General features: G+C 38.3%; 1 protein-coding gene across 1 annotated transcript in view; it reads right to left on the reverse strand.

Annotated features, from left to right (window-relative positions):
* RNF121 (ring finger protein 121) overlaps nucleotides 1-15,371 on the reverse strand; it is a 76,962-nt gene that overhangs the window by 30,379 nt on the left and 31,212 nt on the right. The window contains exons 2-3 of the mRNA XM_001496568.5: nucleotides 14,014-14,051; nucleotides 10,587-10,728 (exon numbers count right to left, since the gene is read on the reverse strand). Of these exons, the coding sequence (XP_001496618.1) occupies nucleotides 10,587-10,728; nucleotides 14,014-14,051 (180 nt within the window). The remainder of the gene's footprint in view (nucleotides 1-10,586; nucleotides 10,729-14,013; nucleotides 14,052-15,371) is intronic.

A 15,371-nucleotide genomic window follows, 5' to 3' on the forward strand; every position in this document is an offset into this window, starting at 1 on the left:
TAAAGTGATATCTCAGTGTTGTTTTTGTGTGCATTCCTCTAATTACTAAGGACTCTGAGCATCTCTTTTGAGTCCACCTCCTTGATGGACTTTTGGATTTTGTCTTCTGTAAATCATATCCTGTTCATATCCATTGCCCATTTTTCTATTGGAGTTGCTGTCTTTTTACTTGTTGATTTGTAGGAGCTCTTTTGTATGGTCTAGATATTAATCTAGTGTCAGTTTTAATCATTACTAATCTCCCATTCTGTTAGCAGTTAACTTTGCCTATGGCATCCTTTATAGAACAAAATCTTTAATCTTAATATAATCAAATTTATCAAATCTTTATCTTATTTGCCTACATATTTTTTATTAACTTCATAATCTGCCTTTGATAATTGGTCTTTAATCTATCTTGAGTCTCCTTTGTATGCAGTGTTATGTAGAAATCTAGTTTTAAATAGCTCTATATGGTGAGCCAGTTTTCTCAGCACAATCTACTTAACAATGAGTATTTTCTTCATTGATTGGTGGTTACCCCTTTATTGTATATTAAGTTCCCAATATACATGGAGCTGTCTCTAAGACTGTCACTCTGTTCCACTGGTTTATTTGTCTACTCTTATGGTATGTCTTAATATCCAAGTAAGGTAAGTCCCTGTCTTGGGAATTGCTTTCTTTCTTGCCTTTTATTTTTGAACTTCAGGTAAAGGAAAAAAATAAATTAATCAGAATCTTTGCTAATGAAAATTCTCATCATTAGTCCACGCATGGACCACTTTTAATTTTTTAAATTATTTTTAATCGTGGCAAAAAAAACACCTAACATAAAATTTACCATCTTAACCATATTAAGTGTACAGTTTAGTAGTGTTAAATACATTCACACTGCTGTGCAGCAGATCTCCAGAACTTTTTCATCTCGCAAAACTAAAACCCCATACCTATTAACAACTCCTGTTTGTCTCTCTCCCCCAGCCCCTGGAAACCACCATTTTACTTTCTATCTCTATGAATCTCTAGGTATCTCATATAAGTGGAAGACAGATATAAGTATTTGTCATTTTGTGACTGGTTTATTTCACTTAGCATAATGTCCTGAAGGTTCATCCGTGCTGAAGCATGTGAGAGAATTTCCTTCCTTTTTAAGCTAATTATTTTTTAATAATATGATATTGAATCTACCACCCAACATAGGAACTGGAACATCTAAAATGACTTTTAGCTGTGTCCTCTTGTCTATCCTAACCTCCAGTCTTCCATCCAACATCAGCACTATCTTGATTCTTAATTTTAGCATTGACTTGCTTTTTAAAATATGGCCTTATGGGCCCAAGGTTTCGCTGGTTCGGATCCTGGGCACAGACATGGCACCGCTCATCGAGCCATGCTGAGGTGGCGTCCCACATGCCACAACTAGAAGGACCCACAACTAAAAACATATAACTATGTACCATGGGGCTTTGGGGAGAAAAAGGAAAAATAAAATCTTTATCTAAAATATTGCCTTATCACAATATACATATTTTTAAAACACTGTTTAGTTTTCATCGTTTTTGGCTTTCTAGAAAAAGTATCAAGCTATAAGTAGTCTTCTGGGACTCTTTTCACTCAATATTATATTGCTAAGATTCATCTTTGCCATTATTTATAACTATAATTGATTATTTTTATATGTATTATTTTATAAGTTATATAATATTCCATTGTGAGAATATATCACAACTAACTTATCCATTATATAAGTTAGTTATAAATGACCTATATCTGGGAATTGGGTCATTTTCAAGTTTTGCTCTTACAAATAGCAATAAGTGCTATGAAAATTCCTCCTAGGACACACGTGCAAAAGTTTCTTTTGGTATATACTTAGGAATTAAACTCGTAGATCACAGGGAACTTGTCTATTCAACTCTACAAACTATTTCAAAGTAGTTTCGGGGCCAGCCCCGTGGCCAAGTGGTTAAGTTCGTGCACTCCGCTTCAGCAGCCCAGGGTTTCGTCAGTTCGAATTCTGGGCGCGGACATGGCACTGCTCATCAAGCCATGCTGAGGCGGCATCCCACATGCCACAACTAGAAGGACCCATAACTAAAAAATACACAACTATGTACTGGGGGGCTTTGAGAGAAAAAGGAAAAAGTTAAAATAAAATCTTTAAAAAGTAGTTTTTCTATGAAGGAAACATTAAGTGAGCACAGCCCTAGCATGGGGCTATAAAGGATCAAAAGAATATCTGCTGATTGAAGGAGCTGGCCCAGTGGTGTAGTGGTTAAGTTCATGTGCTCCACTTTGGTGGCCCAGGGTTTGTGGGTTTGGATCCCAGCACGGACCTACACACCACTCATCAAGCCATGCTGTGGCGGCATCCCACATACAAAATAGAGGAAGGTTGGCAGAGATGTTAGCTCAGGGACAATCTTCTTCACCAAAAATAAAAAGAAAGAAAGAAAAAGAAAATCTGCTGCCTGAACAAATAAACAGACATCATGGAAGAGTGGGGAGAGCATGGGACTCAGTTGGACTGGGTGTGAATCCTGACTCTGCTAATCACTGGTTGCGTGAGGCTCACTTAATCTCTTTGAGCCTCAGTCACTTGATCCATACAATGGCAAAAACAATCCTATATACCTCACAGCAAAATACTTGGCACATTATAAAGTACTCAACAAATGGTAGGTGGTGTTATGATGTTTATAAATAGTGAAGTTCATACCTTGGCAATGTCCCAACTATATTTCTGCTCTGCGTCTCCTCCCTGGAAGCCACCTTTAACCTAGAGCAGATCTGAGGACAAGTACCCCAAGAATTGTAAAACTGGTAGCTACAGCTAGTACCTAAAATCTCTCTAGGCAGGGAGAAGAACTTTAGATGCAGGATAGTTCATAAATCTAGTCTATAAAGATTTCTGAACCAATTCTATAAATAAAATCAGATGGCAAACAGGAAAGATACCTGCAGCATACACGTCAAAAGGCTTTATTCCTAATATACAAAGAGCTCTTATAAATCAAGAATCCTAAGCTCTTATAAATCAATAAGACCAAATATACCACATGGCTCAGGTGTGAATAACATGTCATAATAATGAAAATAGTGAATATTTATTTACCTAAAAATTGGGAGGAGGAAAAGTGTGTTTGTGGGGTAAGCACTATAAGATAATTATCATCTTCCATAGTAGGAAGTCAATACATAATATTTAAAAGTAAAATTATTTAGACACACACTCAATGTTATTTAAAACTACAGATATTGTATCAGAAAACAACTAAAAAAGTTAACAGTTGTTGCCACTGACCTAAGACTCAGGGACAGATCGAGTTGGTCAGAGGTCTGATGGGTTTTGTTTTTTTAAGCCTTGCAGAACGACTTAACTTTTAAAACTATGATATGTATTACCCTGATAAAAGCTGAAATATCAAATATAAAAAATAGTCAACAATATGAACAACTGACAGATAAAACCAAATGACAAGTAAGCGTGAAAACATGCTCAACCTAAGAATTAAAGAAATATTTCATAAATGAGACATTTTTACTCTCTTAGATTGACAAGATTAAAAATACTGATGATTCTCTATACTTTCTTTAACACTAGGTAACAACACTTAACCTCTGTTGGTGGCATTGTAAACTGCTGTAACTATTTTGGAGGGCAGTTCGACAAGATCCACTAATAACAATAATAAGACATTAATAGTAAAGACAGGTATACCTTTTGACCAGGCAATTTCATTTCTAGGAACACATTCTACAGAAACGCTTGCCAAGCTCTGCAAATTATATGTTAAGAAATTTACTGAATCATTGCTTGTAACTGTGAAAAAAGTGTTAATTAACATGTCTATCAATAGAGATAATTTACATTTAAAAAAATTTATTGAAAAGAGTACCATGCAGTTATTAGTTTAAAAGGATGACATACATACTAATATGGATAGATATTTGAAAGATAGTATTAGGTGGAAAATGCTGCAGAACCTAATGGATGTCATAAATATCTAAAAATGTATAAACACTAATATACACCTAGAAAAGCTGCAAGTGTGACAAATTGTTAACAGCGGTTCTCTCTGGGCACTTTTGATTTCTGTCACATACATAATATTTGAATTTTTTATAATGAACATGTATAACATGTATAATCAGAACAAAAACAAAATAAAAACAGAACCAAACCTCATCCTCTGTCTCTAGTCCTCTCAGCAGAAGACAGGCCTTCAATTCTCTTAGTAATTCAATATGATACAGATTTTAGAACTGAGAGGGAGGACTTAGAAGAAGTCCAGTCAACCATTCATAAAAATCACAAAAATCCCCTCACAACCACCCTGACGGGGTAGTCCAGCCCCAGCTAAACACAGCTCATGATGGGAAGATCATGCCCTTCTAAGACAGTCCACTCTACCTCGGAACAGGTCCCTCCGTTGAAAATTTCTTTATACTACTACTTAGCCAAATCTGCATCCTTAAAACTCATTCCTCAGCTTTAATTTGGGCCTTTGGAGTTATATAGAATAACAACCATGAAAAAATATTTTAAAGCTTGAAGAGATTTTAGCAATCATCTAGTCTTAAACCCTCACTTTAAAGATCAAATATGAGGATGAGGAAGGAGGCTAAGAGGGAGTAAATAATTTGACCAAAATACATTGCTAACTGCTGGCCCTGCTGGCCCTGCTGGTCCAGTGGTTAAGATTCAGAGCTCTCACTGCTGCTGCCCAGGTTCATTTCCCAGTCAGGGAACCATACTACCTGCCTGTCGGTTGTCATACTATGGCAGCTGGGGTGCTGAAAGCTATGCCACCGGTATTTCAAATACCAGCAGGGTCACCGTGGCAGACAGGTTTCAGCAGACTAAGACACACAAGGAAGAAGGACCTGGCCACCCAATTCCAAAAATCTGGCCATGAAAACCCTATGAATAGCAGTGGAGCACTGTCTGATATAGTACCAGAAGGGGAGAGGATGGAGCAAAAAAAACAGGTAGGGTTCAGCTCTGCTGTACACGGGGTCAGTAGGAGTCAGAATCCACTCACTGGCACTAACGATAAACACTGCTAATTAGCAGTGGTGCTAGATGTAGATCTTAGATCATCTGAATCCCACCTTCAAGGCTTTTTATACCACACCAAAATTCTGTTCTTCAAAAGAACAGAAAAGAAGGTAACATTTCTCAACTCATTCCATGAGGCCAGCATTACCCTGATATCAAAGCAAGACAAACAGATAACAAGAAAACTACAGGCCAATAACCCTTATGAATACAGACATAAAAATCCTCAACAAAATACTAGCAAACCAAACGCAGCAGCATATTAAAAGGATTACACCCATGACCAAGTGGGATTTATCCCAGGAATGCACCACATGATCATCTCAACTGATGTAGAAAATGCATTTGAGAAGTCCAATACCCATTCATGATAAAAACACTCAACAAACTGGGAATAGAAGGAAATTCCCTCAATATGATAAAGAGCATTTATGAGATACCCACAGCTAACATCATACATAAAGACAAAAGATTGAAAGTTTTACCCCTTTCCCCTGAAAAAGACAAGGATGTCCATTTCATACTACCATTCAACATTGTACTGGAAGTTCTAGCCAGAGCAATTAGGCAAAAAAGGAAATAAAAGGCATCCAATTGGAAAAGAAGGAAAACAGATGACATGATCTAAAAGCATCTGCAAAAAAACTATTAGAGTCAATAAACAAATTCAGCAAAGTTGCAAGACACAAAATCAACACACAAAAATCAGTCATGTTTTTATATATTAACAACGAATAATATAAAAAGGAAACTAAGAAAATAATTCCAGGGTCCGGCCTGGTGGCACAGCGGTTAAGTTCGCACATTCTGCTTCTCGGCAGCCCGGGGTTCACCAGTTCGAATCCTGGGTGCGGACATGGCACCGCTTGGCAAAAGCCACACTGTGGTAGGCGTCCCACGTATAAATAGAGGAAGATGGGCATGGATGTTAGCTCAGGGCCACTCTTCCTCAGCAAAAAAGAGGAGGATTGGCAGATGTTAGCTCAGGGCTAACCTTCCTCAAACAAAAAAAGAAAGAAAATAATTCCATTAGCATCCAATGCCAATAGCATGCAATTTCAATAGCAACAAAAAGAAAAAAATACTTTGGAATAAATTTAACCAAGGAGCTACAAGATTTATACATTGGAAACTACAAAACATTAATGAAAGAAACTAAAGACCTAAATACATGAAAAGACAATCTGTTCATGAATGGGAAGATTAATATGGTTAAGACAGCAATACTCCCCCCAAACGAGCTATTGATTCAATGCAATCCTATCAAAATCCCCACTGCTTTTTTTGTTTTTTGCAGAAATAGGAAAGCTGAAATTATAATTAATAAGAAATTGCAAGGGACCCAGAATTGGCAAGATATTTTGAAAAAGAACAAATTTAGAGTTTTTACTCATCCCAATTTCACAACTTACTATACTGCTACAGTAATCAAAAGTGTGATAGACATAAAGATCAATGGAATAGAATTGAGAGTACAAAAATGAACCCATGTATCCTGGTCAACTGATTTTTGACAACAGTGCCAAGACCATTCAATGGACAAAGAAGTCTCTCCAATAAATGGTGCTGGGACAACTGGATATCCATATGCAAAAAAATGATGTTAGACTCTTACCTCACACCATTTACAAAAATTAACTCAAAATGGACCAAAGACCTAAACGTAAGAGCTAAAAGTATAAAACTCTTCAAAGAAAACACAGGGGTAAATCTTTATGATCTGAATTTGGCAATGGATTCTTAGATATGACACTAAGAGCACAAGCAACAAAAGAAAAAATAGATAAAATTGAACTTCATCAAACTTAAAAAATGTTTATGCATCAACTGACACTATCAAAAAAGTGAAAGGCAACCCAAAGAATGGAAGAAAATATTTGCAAATCATATATCTGATAATGGCCTAGTATCCAGACTATATAAAGAACTCATACAACTCAACAATGAAAGGCCAAAAAAAAAAACCACACCTGAAAAATGGGCCAAGAACTTGAACAGACATTTCTCCGTGGAAGATATACAAATGGCCAATAAAAACATCAAAAAAGGCTCCACATGTCTAGTGGATACCACAATGAGATACCAGTTCATGCCCAAATAAGTGTTGGTGTGAACATGGAGAAACTGGAACCGAATACATTGTGGGTTGGAATGTACAATGGTGCAGCTGCTGTGAAAACAGTTCAGGAGTTCCTCAATAAGTTAAACATAGAGCTACTATATGACCCAGCAATTCTACTCCTGGTGTTCAAAATTTGAAAACAGGTGTTCAAATAAACACTTATAATGAATGTTCACAGCAGCACTATTCACAATAGCCAAAAAGTGGAAACAACCCAAATGTCCATCAACTGATGAATGGGTAAACAAAATGTGGTATATCCACAGAATAAAATATTATCCAACCATAAAAAGGAATGAAGTACTGATAGATCCTGCAACATGGATGAAGCTTGAAAACATTATGCTATGCTAAAGAAGCCAGACACAAAGGGTCACATGTCGTATGATTCCATTTATATGAATATCCAGTATAGGCAAATAAACAGAAACCAGCTTAGTGGTTGCCAGGATCTGGTGGAAGGAGGAAATAGGGAATGATTGCTTATTGGGTATGAGGTTTCCTCTCGGGGTAATGAAAATGTTCTGGAATTAAATAGTGGCAATGTTGCACAATACTGTGGATATACTAAAAGCCACTGAATTATATATTTAAAATGGTTAAAATAGTGAATTTTGCTATGTGAAATTTACCTCAATAAAAATAAAATTCTATTCCTCTCTCACATAAAATAGTACCTGAAGACATGTTTATGTCTTGAGCTTTTTCTTTTAGGAGTAGGAGCAACAACAGTCACTAACATTAGCTTTAGAAGTTATAAAACACTTTGTCATACAATCTTATATAATCTTCACAACTCACGAGGTAGATATTATCACCCCACCTTAGAGATAAGAAAAACTGAGCCCCAGAGAGGTATAAAGTCATATAGCTAGGAGGTAAGAGAGCTTGCTAATCCAGCCACGTTGGTCTGACTCCACTGTATTATACACTGCCTCTGAGGCAAACAGCTCCAACTTCTGATAAGCTTGAAAAAGGATGGCAGATGCCACAGTAGATCATGTTGGGCAATTCTTCTTCCAAAGTTAGTATTTTAATTAAAGCAGTGAAAATATTCATTAATAAAAGTTTTAACAAAACCAATATAGATCATTTTTTTCCAGGCTCAAGTGAACCATCTCAGTAATCCCCATTTTACAGAGTAGGCACTATTACCACACACTGAGACAAGTGACTTGTTTCAGATGACAGGACAAAGTATGAGCACTGTCCAAACATGAAGCCCCACCCTAGGTGGCTTAGCCTGCTGGATGGTGCCTCGTTTAAAAAGCCTTGGTGCCATGTGGTCATTCCATGCACAGCGACCTGAAGGTACAGACGTTTCTACTTACCATGCATGCCAACACTTGAGCTGGCAATAGGCCAGTAATGTTTGGGACTGGTGCTGGCTCAAGGGCAAAGATTAGCCTCTCTTCCTCCTATGCTCCATATTATCCCTTGGTTCCCTTAATGGAAAACTCTTTCCAGAGGCAACATGTGGTACAGTAGAAATTATAAAATAAGAAACAGAAGACCTGGGTTCAACTCCTGGGTCTGTCTATGAGTATCCCCTTCATGCCTCAACTCTCTGGTCCTCACTTTGTTCTATGTAGTTAATTCATGCGCTATTAGGATTAAATGAGACAGTGCATCAGTTCCCATCCTGTGGGCTACAGACCCCTGGGCATCTTTGACCATATTACAAGAGGTCTGAAAAAGCATACACTAGAGAAAAAGAATCATTTAGGGATTAAGATTGAAAGCCCTGGAGTACAATCGTCTGGGTTCAAATAAGGGTTTTATCACTGGAGCAATTTACTTAGTCTTTCTATATCTCAATTCCTCAACTGTAATTGGAGAAAACAGTACCTACTTTATTGGGTTATTGTGAGAATCAGTTGAGTTTATACATGTAAAGTGCTAGAACAGTGCCTGGCATAGTAAGAACTCACTAAATGTTACCTATCATTATTATTACACGTGCCTATGTATTCTTTCAAAGTATAACTATTACCATGTTGGTGTTTGCCAAGTTTTTTATGTTAAAAAAGGGTTGTTATACTTGAAAAGGTTAAAAATTTCTAAACTAATAGTTGTAAAAAAAATCCAGTACACTACCTGCCATGTCCTAATCCAGAGTAGATATATCTAGACTTCAATTTAAATTTATTGAGGCTTGTTTTGTGACCTGACATATGGCCTATCCTGGAGAATGTGCACTTAAGAATACAGATTCTGCTGTTGTTGGGTGGAGTGTTCTATATATGTCTGTTAGGTCTAATTGGCTTATACTGTTGTTCACGTCCCCTACTAGGTATTGATCTTCTATCCTGTTGTTCTGTCCACTACTGAAAGTGGGGTACTGAAGTCTCCAACTATTACTGTAGAACTATCTAGTTCTCTCTTCAATTCTGTCAGTTTTTACTTCACATATTTTGATGCTCTTTTGTTAGGCACATATATGTTTATAATTGTTACATCTTCTTACTGAATTGAACATTTTATCAATATATAATGTCCTTCTTTTGTCTCTTGTTACCTTTTTGATTTAAAGTCTATTTTATCTATATTTAATAGCGATCCCAGCTCTCTTTTGGTTATCATTCGCATGGACTATTTTTTTCCACCCTTTTACAGTCACATGACACCTTATGATTGGGATATGTTCTGAGAAATGCGTCACTAGGCAATTTCGTCATTGTGTGAACATCACAGAGTGTACTTACAAAAATCTAGGTGGTGCAGTCTACTACACACCTAGGCTATATGGTATTAATCTGAATAGGACTGCAATTGTACATGTGGTCCATCATTGACTGAAACATTGTTATGCAGCACATGACTGTATTTTCAATTTCTTTGTGTCTTTCTATTTAAAGTGAGTCTCTTATAGGCAGTATATAGATGGATTATGGGGTCATGGGGTTTTTTTCTTTATCAAATCTGCCAATCTCTGACTTTTAATAGGAGAATTTAATTCATTTACATTTAAGCGGGGATTTACTTCTGCCATTTAGCTATATGTTTTATATGTTTTTGTTCCTCATTTCCTCCATTACCACCTTTTCTTTATTTTTAATTAATCTAAATTCCACCTGTAAGATTCACTGGAGCCTGGTCTTCCCAGTCAACTGATCACCTCTCCCTCTATCTGAACAGTTCCTGGTGAATATCTCCTCCAGGAATCTGTCCCAAAATGCTTAAAAGGGAGGACCTCCTTTTCTGGCCATGAAAGCAGTCCCATGTTCTATCTGTTTTTACCCTCTGAATCACTTGCCCCTTAAACACACACCCACTGTGCACTATTCACCATTCATACATAAAGTGCATTATTATTGTCTATTCTCTGCCTACATGTGGCCTGGGTTAGGCTAGACCCTAGAATACTTAGTGGGGTTCTCTTACTGACTGGCAGACAAAGAAGTGAGAGGCAAAATGGCTTACATTGTAGGAGCGGGGGTGCCTCTGCTTCCATTGCACCAGGAGCAGCTGGGCCACCACCAAGGTAGCGATGAGGATGAGGACCATTTCAGCGTGCATGGCTTCGTGGCCGCGGTGCTTGGCATGCATGCGTGCGTGCTCGACCCTGAAAGCCAAACAGATGGAGTGAGCCAGGTCAGGGATGGTGTGGTGGTTGGGCAGTGCTTTCCAGGAATATCCCACCAGTCCATAGCTCAGAACACACTCTTATGTTTTGCAGCTGCAGGGTACTGCACAAATTAGAGGCTAAAAGGACACATGCCCTAGAGGACAGGCATTCTGGGATAGAAAAGAGGCTCTATGGGCCCTAGCCACCAAGCTCAGCTATTGGGGTTAAAGGTAGGTGGTCTGCTGCCTGCCCCTAATGGACAGAAACAGCTGACACTTTTTGAGTAGCAGGAAAGAGGTCACAGGAGAAGCCTGTGTCACTGTCCATTTCAGGCCTATTTCAACCTATCACTGGAAGAAGAAGGTAAGCCAGAGAGAAGGTTATGGCCATAAAATCTCATACTCTTAATCAATGATATTTATAATACCAGTAAAGGAGTAACATTGCAAATGTGTGCTGATTCCAAGGTTACAGTCTTGCTTTATTTGTTCTATCCTCTTGGCCAGGACCAGGGACCTGAAGACTGGTTAAAGTCCGAAAAATCTAGACTGCTTCAACTTTATATTAATCCAACAGTGACTTCACCATTAGCATCCACAGGTAAATAGCCTCCTCAAGGGCTCAAGGAGAATACAGCTGGAACTCTTATCTAATCTAAGGCTGGCATTCTCTGGTCCTGAGGATTGGAAGGCAGCAAGCTATTCCCTTGGCCAATACAGGCAAAAAGCTTCCTCTAAGAACAGAAAAGAATATAGCCGTCCCTTGGTATCCACGAGAGATTGGTTCCAGGACCCCACCAGATACCGAAATCCACAGATGCTCAAGTCTCCTATATAAAATGGTGCAGTATTTGCATATAACCTATGGAATCCTCCCATACACTTTAAATCATCTCTAGATTACTTAAAATTTTACGTAAATAGTTTTTATACTATTGCATTGTTTAGGGAATAATGACAAGGAAAAAAAAGTCTGTACACGTTCAGTACAGGCACAACTATCATAGGCCTCTAGATCTGCGGTTGGTTGAATGGACGCAGAACCTACAGATACGGAGAGCCAACTGTAGTCACTCCTACCACTCTGGGTCAGAGTCACCCAAGGGAGAGGAATGTGGAAGAAGTTGAACAGAAAACTAAACAGAAATGTAGCCTGTAATCAGGAGCTTTTGTACAAATTCTCTGTAGATGGGGATATTAAGGAGGGAGGGAAGGGACAACATAAACGGCCTCTTCGTGGAATTCCCAAGGGAACTGAGAGACTAACAGCAAGAAGAACCCGGTATGATGAATTATGGATAGGTTAATGACAAAGCAAATATAGCAAAAATTTAACTGCAGAATCTAGGTGGTGGGTATAAAGACGTTCACTGAACAATTCTTTCAACTTTTCCGTATGTTTGAAATTTTTCATGATAAAATGTTAGCCAGGGGGTGTGGGGGGACAACACTTGGTGGGCAGAGTGGGCAGCCAAATGTCAGTCAGCCTGCCAGCCACAGCACCTAAGGGTTAGTCTTACATAAAACTCCATCCTGGGTGGGAGAATCTGACAAAAAGATAACAGGCTTAGGAGTCAGGAACTTAGGTCCAGACACACCTATGTGGCCTGGGCCAAGAAAATTCACATCTCTACATCACAGTTTCTTCATCTGTCAAAAGGAGCCCATATCTTTTCTGCTTAGAGTCTTTGTGAGGACAAGCTAAACTAAAAGGGTGAAGAATACTTTAAAAACATAAGGACTGTGGGGAGTTATAAAGATAACAAGAAATAAGTTTCTTGTTCTCAGTATATAACTGAATAGATGTGCAAAACAAGAAATCAAAGAAAGGATCTAGAAAAGATCAGAGAAGTCATCTAATTCAAGTTGCCACCCAATGCAAAGATTATTTTTGAAATCCTTTGTTTGAATACCTCCATTGGCTGAGAACACATGCCCTTAAGGTAATCCCTATTCTAGAACCAGCAGTGTTAACGCTGGTGAAGGAATAATGCTTTTGAAGGAATAAAATTCCAAGGTTTTAAGCATTAAGTAAGGAAGTTCACTACCTCTCAATACACCATGATTATTAAAGATGTTTCTGATAATGACACAAAATCTGTCTTCCTACAGCTTCAATCCATTGGACCTAATCCTATACTCCAAAACAACAAAGGAGATATCCACTCATCTTTCCCAATACCGCCCTTTCAAAGATTTACCATGATCTTATTTAAAAAACAGTAACAAAAACCATCCTACTCCTACCACCATTTTCCTGGCCCTTTTGGACTAATAGTTCTAGATCTTTTAAACATTATGCATATAACATAATATGAAGACCATTAATCCTGTCTGCCTTCTTCTAGATATCATCTAGCTAAAGATCCTCTTACTACGTAGTGTTTACAACAAAATCAGTGTGGCCTCAGCAAAGCAGAGCACAGTGGCATTGTCACCTCTCTTAAGGCAGATAGTATATTTCCATGAATCTTCCAAATTATGTGGAATATTTTGGTAGCTGAGGCAAACAACTGGTGCACAATAAGCTTAAAGTCACTTAAAATCTTGCTAGGTTTGTTGTATGGGTTGATATCTTTGCCATTCTATATTTTTATAATCAATAGTTTTAATCTAAATGAAGGGTTTTTTCCTCACTATTAAATTTTACTTGGTTGATATCAGCTCATTGGTCAGCCACCTCAGGAAGTTTGTGGTACAAACACTCTGATACTCCTCTACCAATGAGAAATTATGACAATAAGATATTTGTTGACTCACTCTGGTTACAAAGCAAGTTAACAGCAAGCTGAGATCAGAAGACACATCTCCCATTTTCTCAACCAGAGCTCTCTGCTCTGTTTCATGGATGATGATGATGGTGTTAATGATGATAATCATCTTCAAAGCAGGTAACACTGTAAGCTTAAGACATGCCAGGCACTGTTCTAAGAATTTCACAGCTCTATGGGGTATAGGTACTGCTGTGATCTTCATTTTACAAATGGGGAAAGCTAAGGCAGTGAGAAGTTAAGTAACCTGCCCAAGACCATGTAGCTAGGAAATAGTAGAACTAGTATTCAAACCCAGATGGCTGGTTTGGTGCAATTACCTACTTATTCCTCAAAACTGAGGGAGCTACCCAGGAATGACCTACATACTGGAAAAATCCCAAAAGACCTGTCCCACTGGTCAGGAGTCACTGCCTCCCACAGAGAAGGAAGCAAAAGGGGAAGATACACAATTCTATTAGTTGGATTAACCTACAGTCCCCAGCCTGAGGGTCCCACATTGTCACACTTACCTCCATTGCTCTTCTGGGGAGAGGTCTGACATATCAACCTGTAGAAAGATACCACCAGAAAAATCCATTACTGTCTTAGAACTGTCCCTGACCAACATAAGGTGCTGACACATTCATCAACATCTTCAAGGAATCACAGGAAGCTTCAAGTGTCACAATCTCTGTGAAGCCTTCCCCAACACTATTTCCCACTGATCTCTCCCTTCTCTAACCACATACTTTGGCTCATGTCTACAACCGACAGTGTGTTGAATGTCTGTGCTAGGCAATGAAGACTGAAAAGTGAACCTAACTCTCAAGATGCTCACAGCCTAGTGAAGACGACAGACATATAAAGTGAAAACTTATTATATGCTGAAGATCAGCTATGGAAGAATAAAGAAGTGGCTTTTAATCCAATCTGAGGTGTTACAGATTAGTGAAGACATCCTGAAGATTTGAAATATTATCCAGATGAATAAATGAGAGAAATATGTTCCAAGCAAAGGGACTAACATGAACATGAAGGAATAAAGTTGTAACAGCATACAAACAATTAAGTATATCAAGAGCAAAAAGTATGACTCAGGACTAGTGGGAAATAAAGCTAGATAAAATATTCTGTCCTATAATGCCATTTGACTCTAAATGGACCCATGGTAGCAGGTAGAACAACAGACTAGGGTGACCTGAGCTTTAGTCCCTGCTCTGCTATTAACTAGCAGTATGGCCTTCCAACCTCCCAGTTCTGATTCTATTTATTAGTCTAATCCTTTTAGAGCAGTTTCCCAACCTTGGCATTACGGATATTTTGGGCTGGTTACTTGTCTTTTTTGCAGGGGAGTTGTCTGTACATTGTAGGATGTTGAGCAGTGTCCTTGGCCTCTACCGGCTAGATGCCTGTAGCATTTCCACAGATGCAATAACCAAGAATGTCGACAAACATTGTCAAATGTCCCCCAGGGTACAAAAATTGCCCCCAATTGAAAACCACTTCTCTAGAGTAATACTAAACTCTGAGTTCAGGGCTCAAGTCTTCTACTTCCTTGTCACCATACAGAAGTGTACCCAAGTCTAAGTACATAAAGTCACTCAATACATTCTTATATGGACCTGAACTGAAAATGTTCCTTGAGGTAGAGAAGAGAGACAAGTCCTCAGAATCACTCAAATGAATCAATCAACAAATACTCCTTTAGTACTTACTATATTCAAGGCCTAGTTTCCCACTATTCCTATGATAGCTTCAGAAAAGTACCTTAAGTGGAACATTTAAAGTAAAATGGGCAGAACTCCATTCTACCACCAAGTCAAATCAGCACATATTTACCAAGCATCATTTGTGTGTGTACTAGGGATGCCCATCACTATTTAGGTTG

This window comes from Equus caballus, chromosome 7, assembly GCF_041296265.1.
Source record: "Equus caballus isolate H_3958 breed thoroughbred chromosome 7, TB-T2T, whole genome shotgun sequence".
NCBI classification, from domain to species: domain Eukaryota; kingdom Metazoa; phylum Chordata; class Mammalia; order Perissodactyla; family Equidae; genus Equus; species Equus caballus.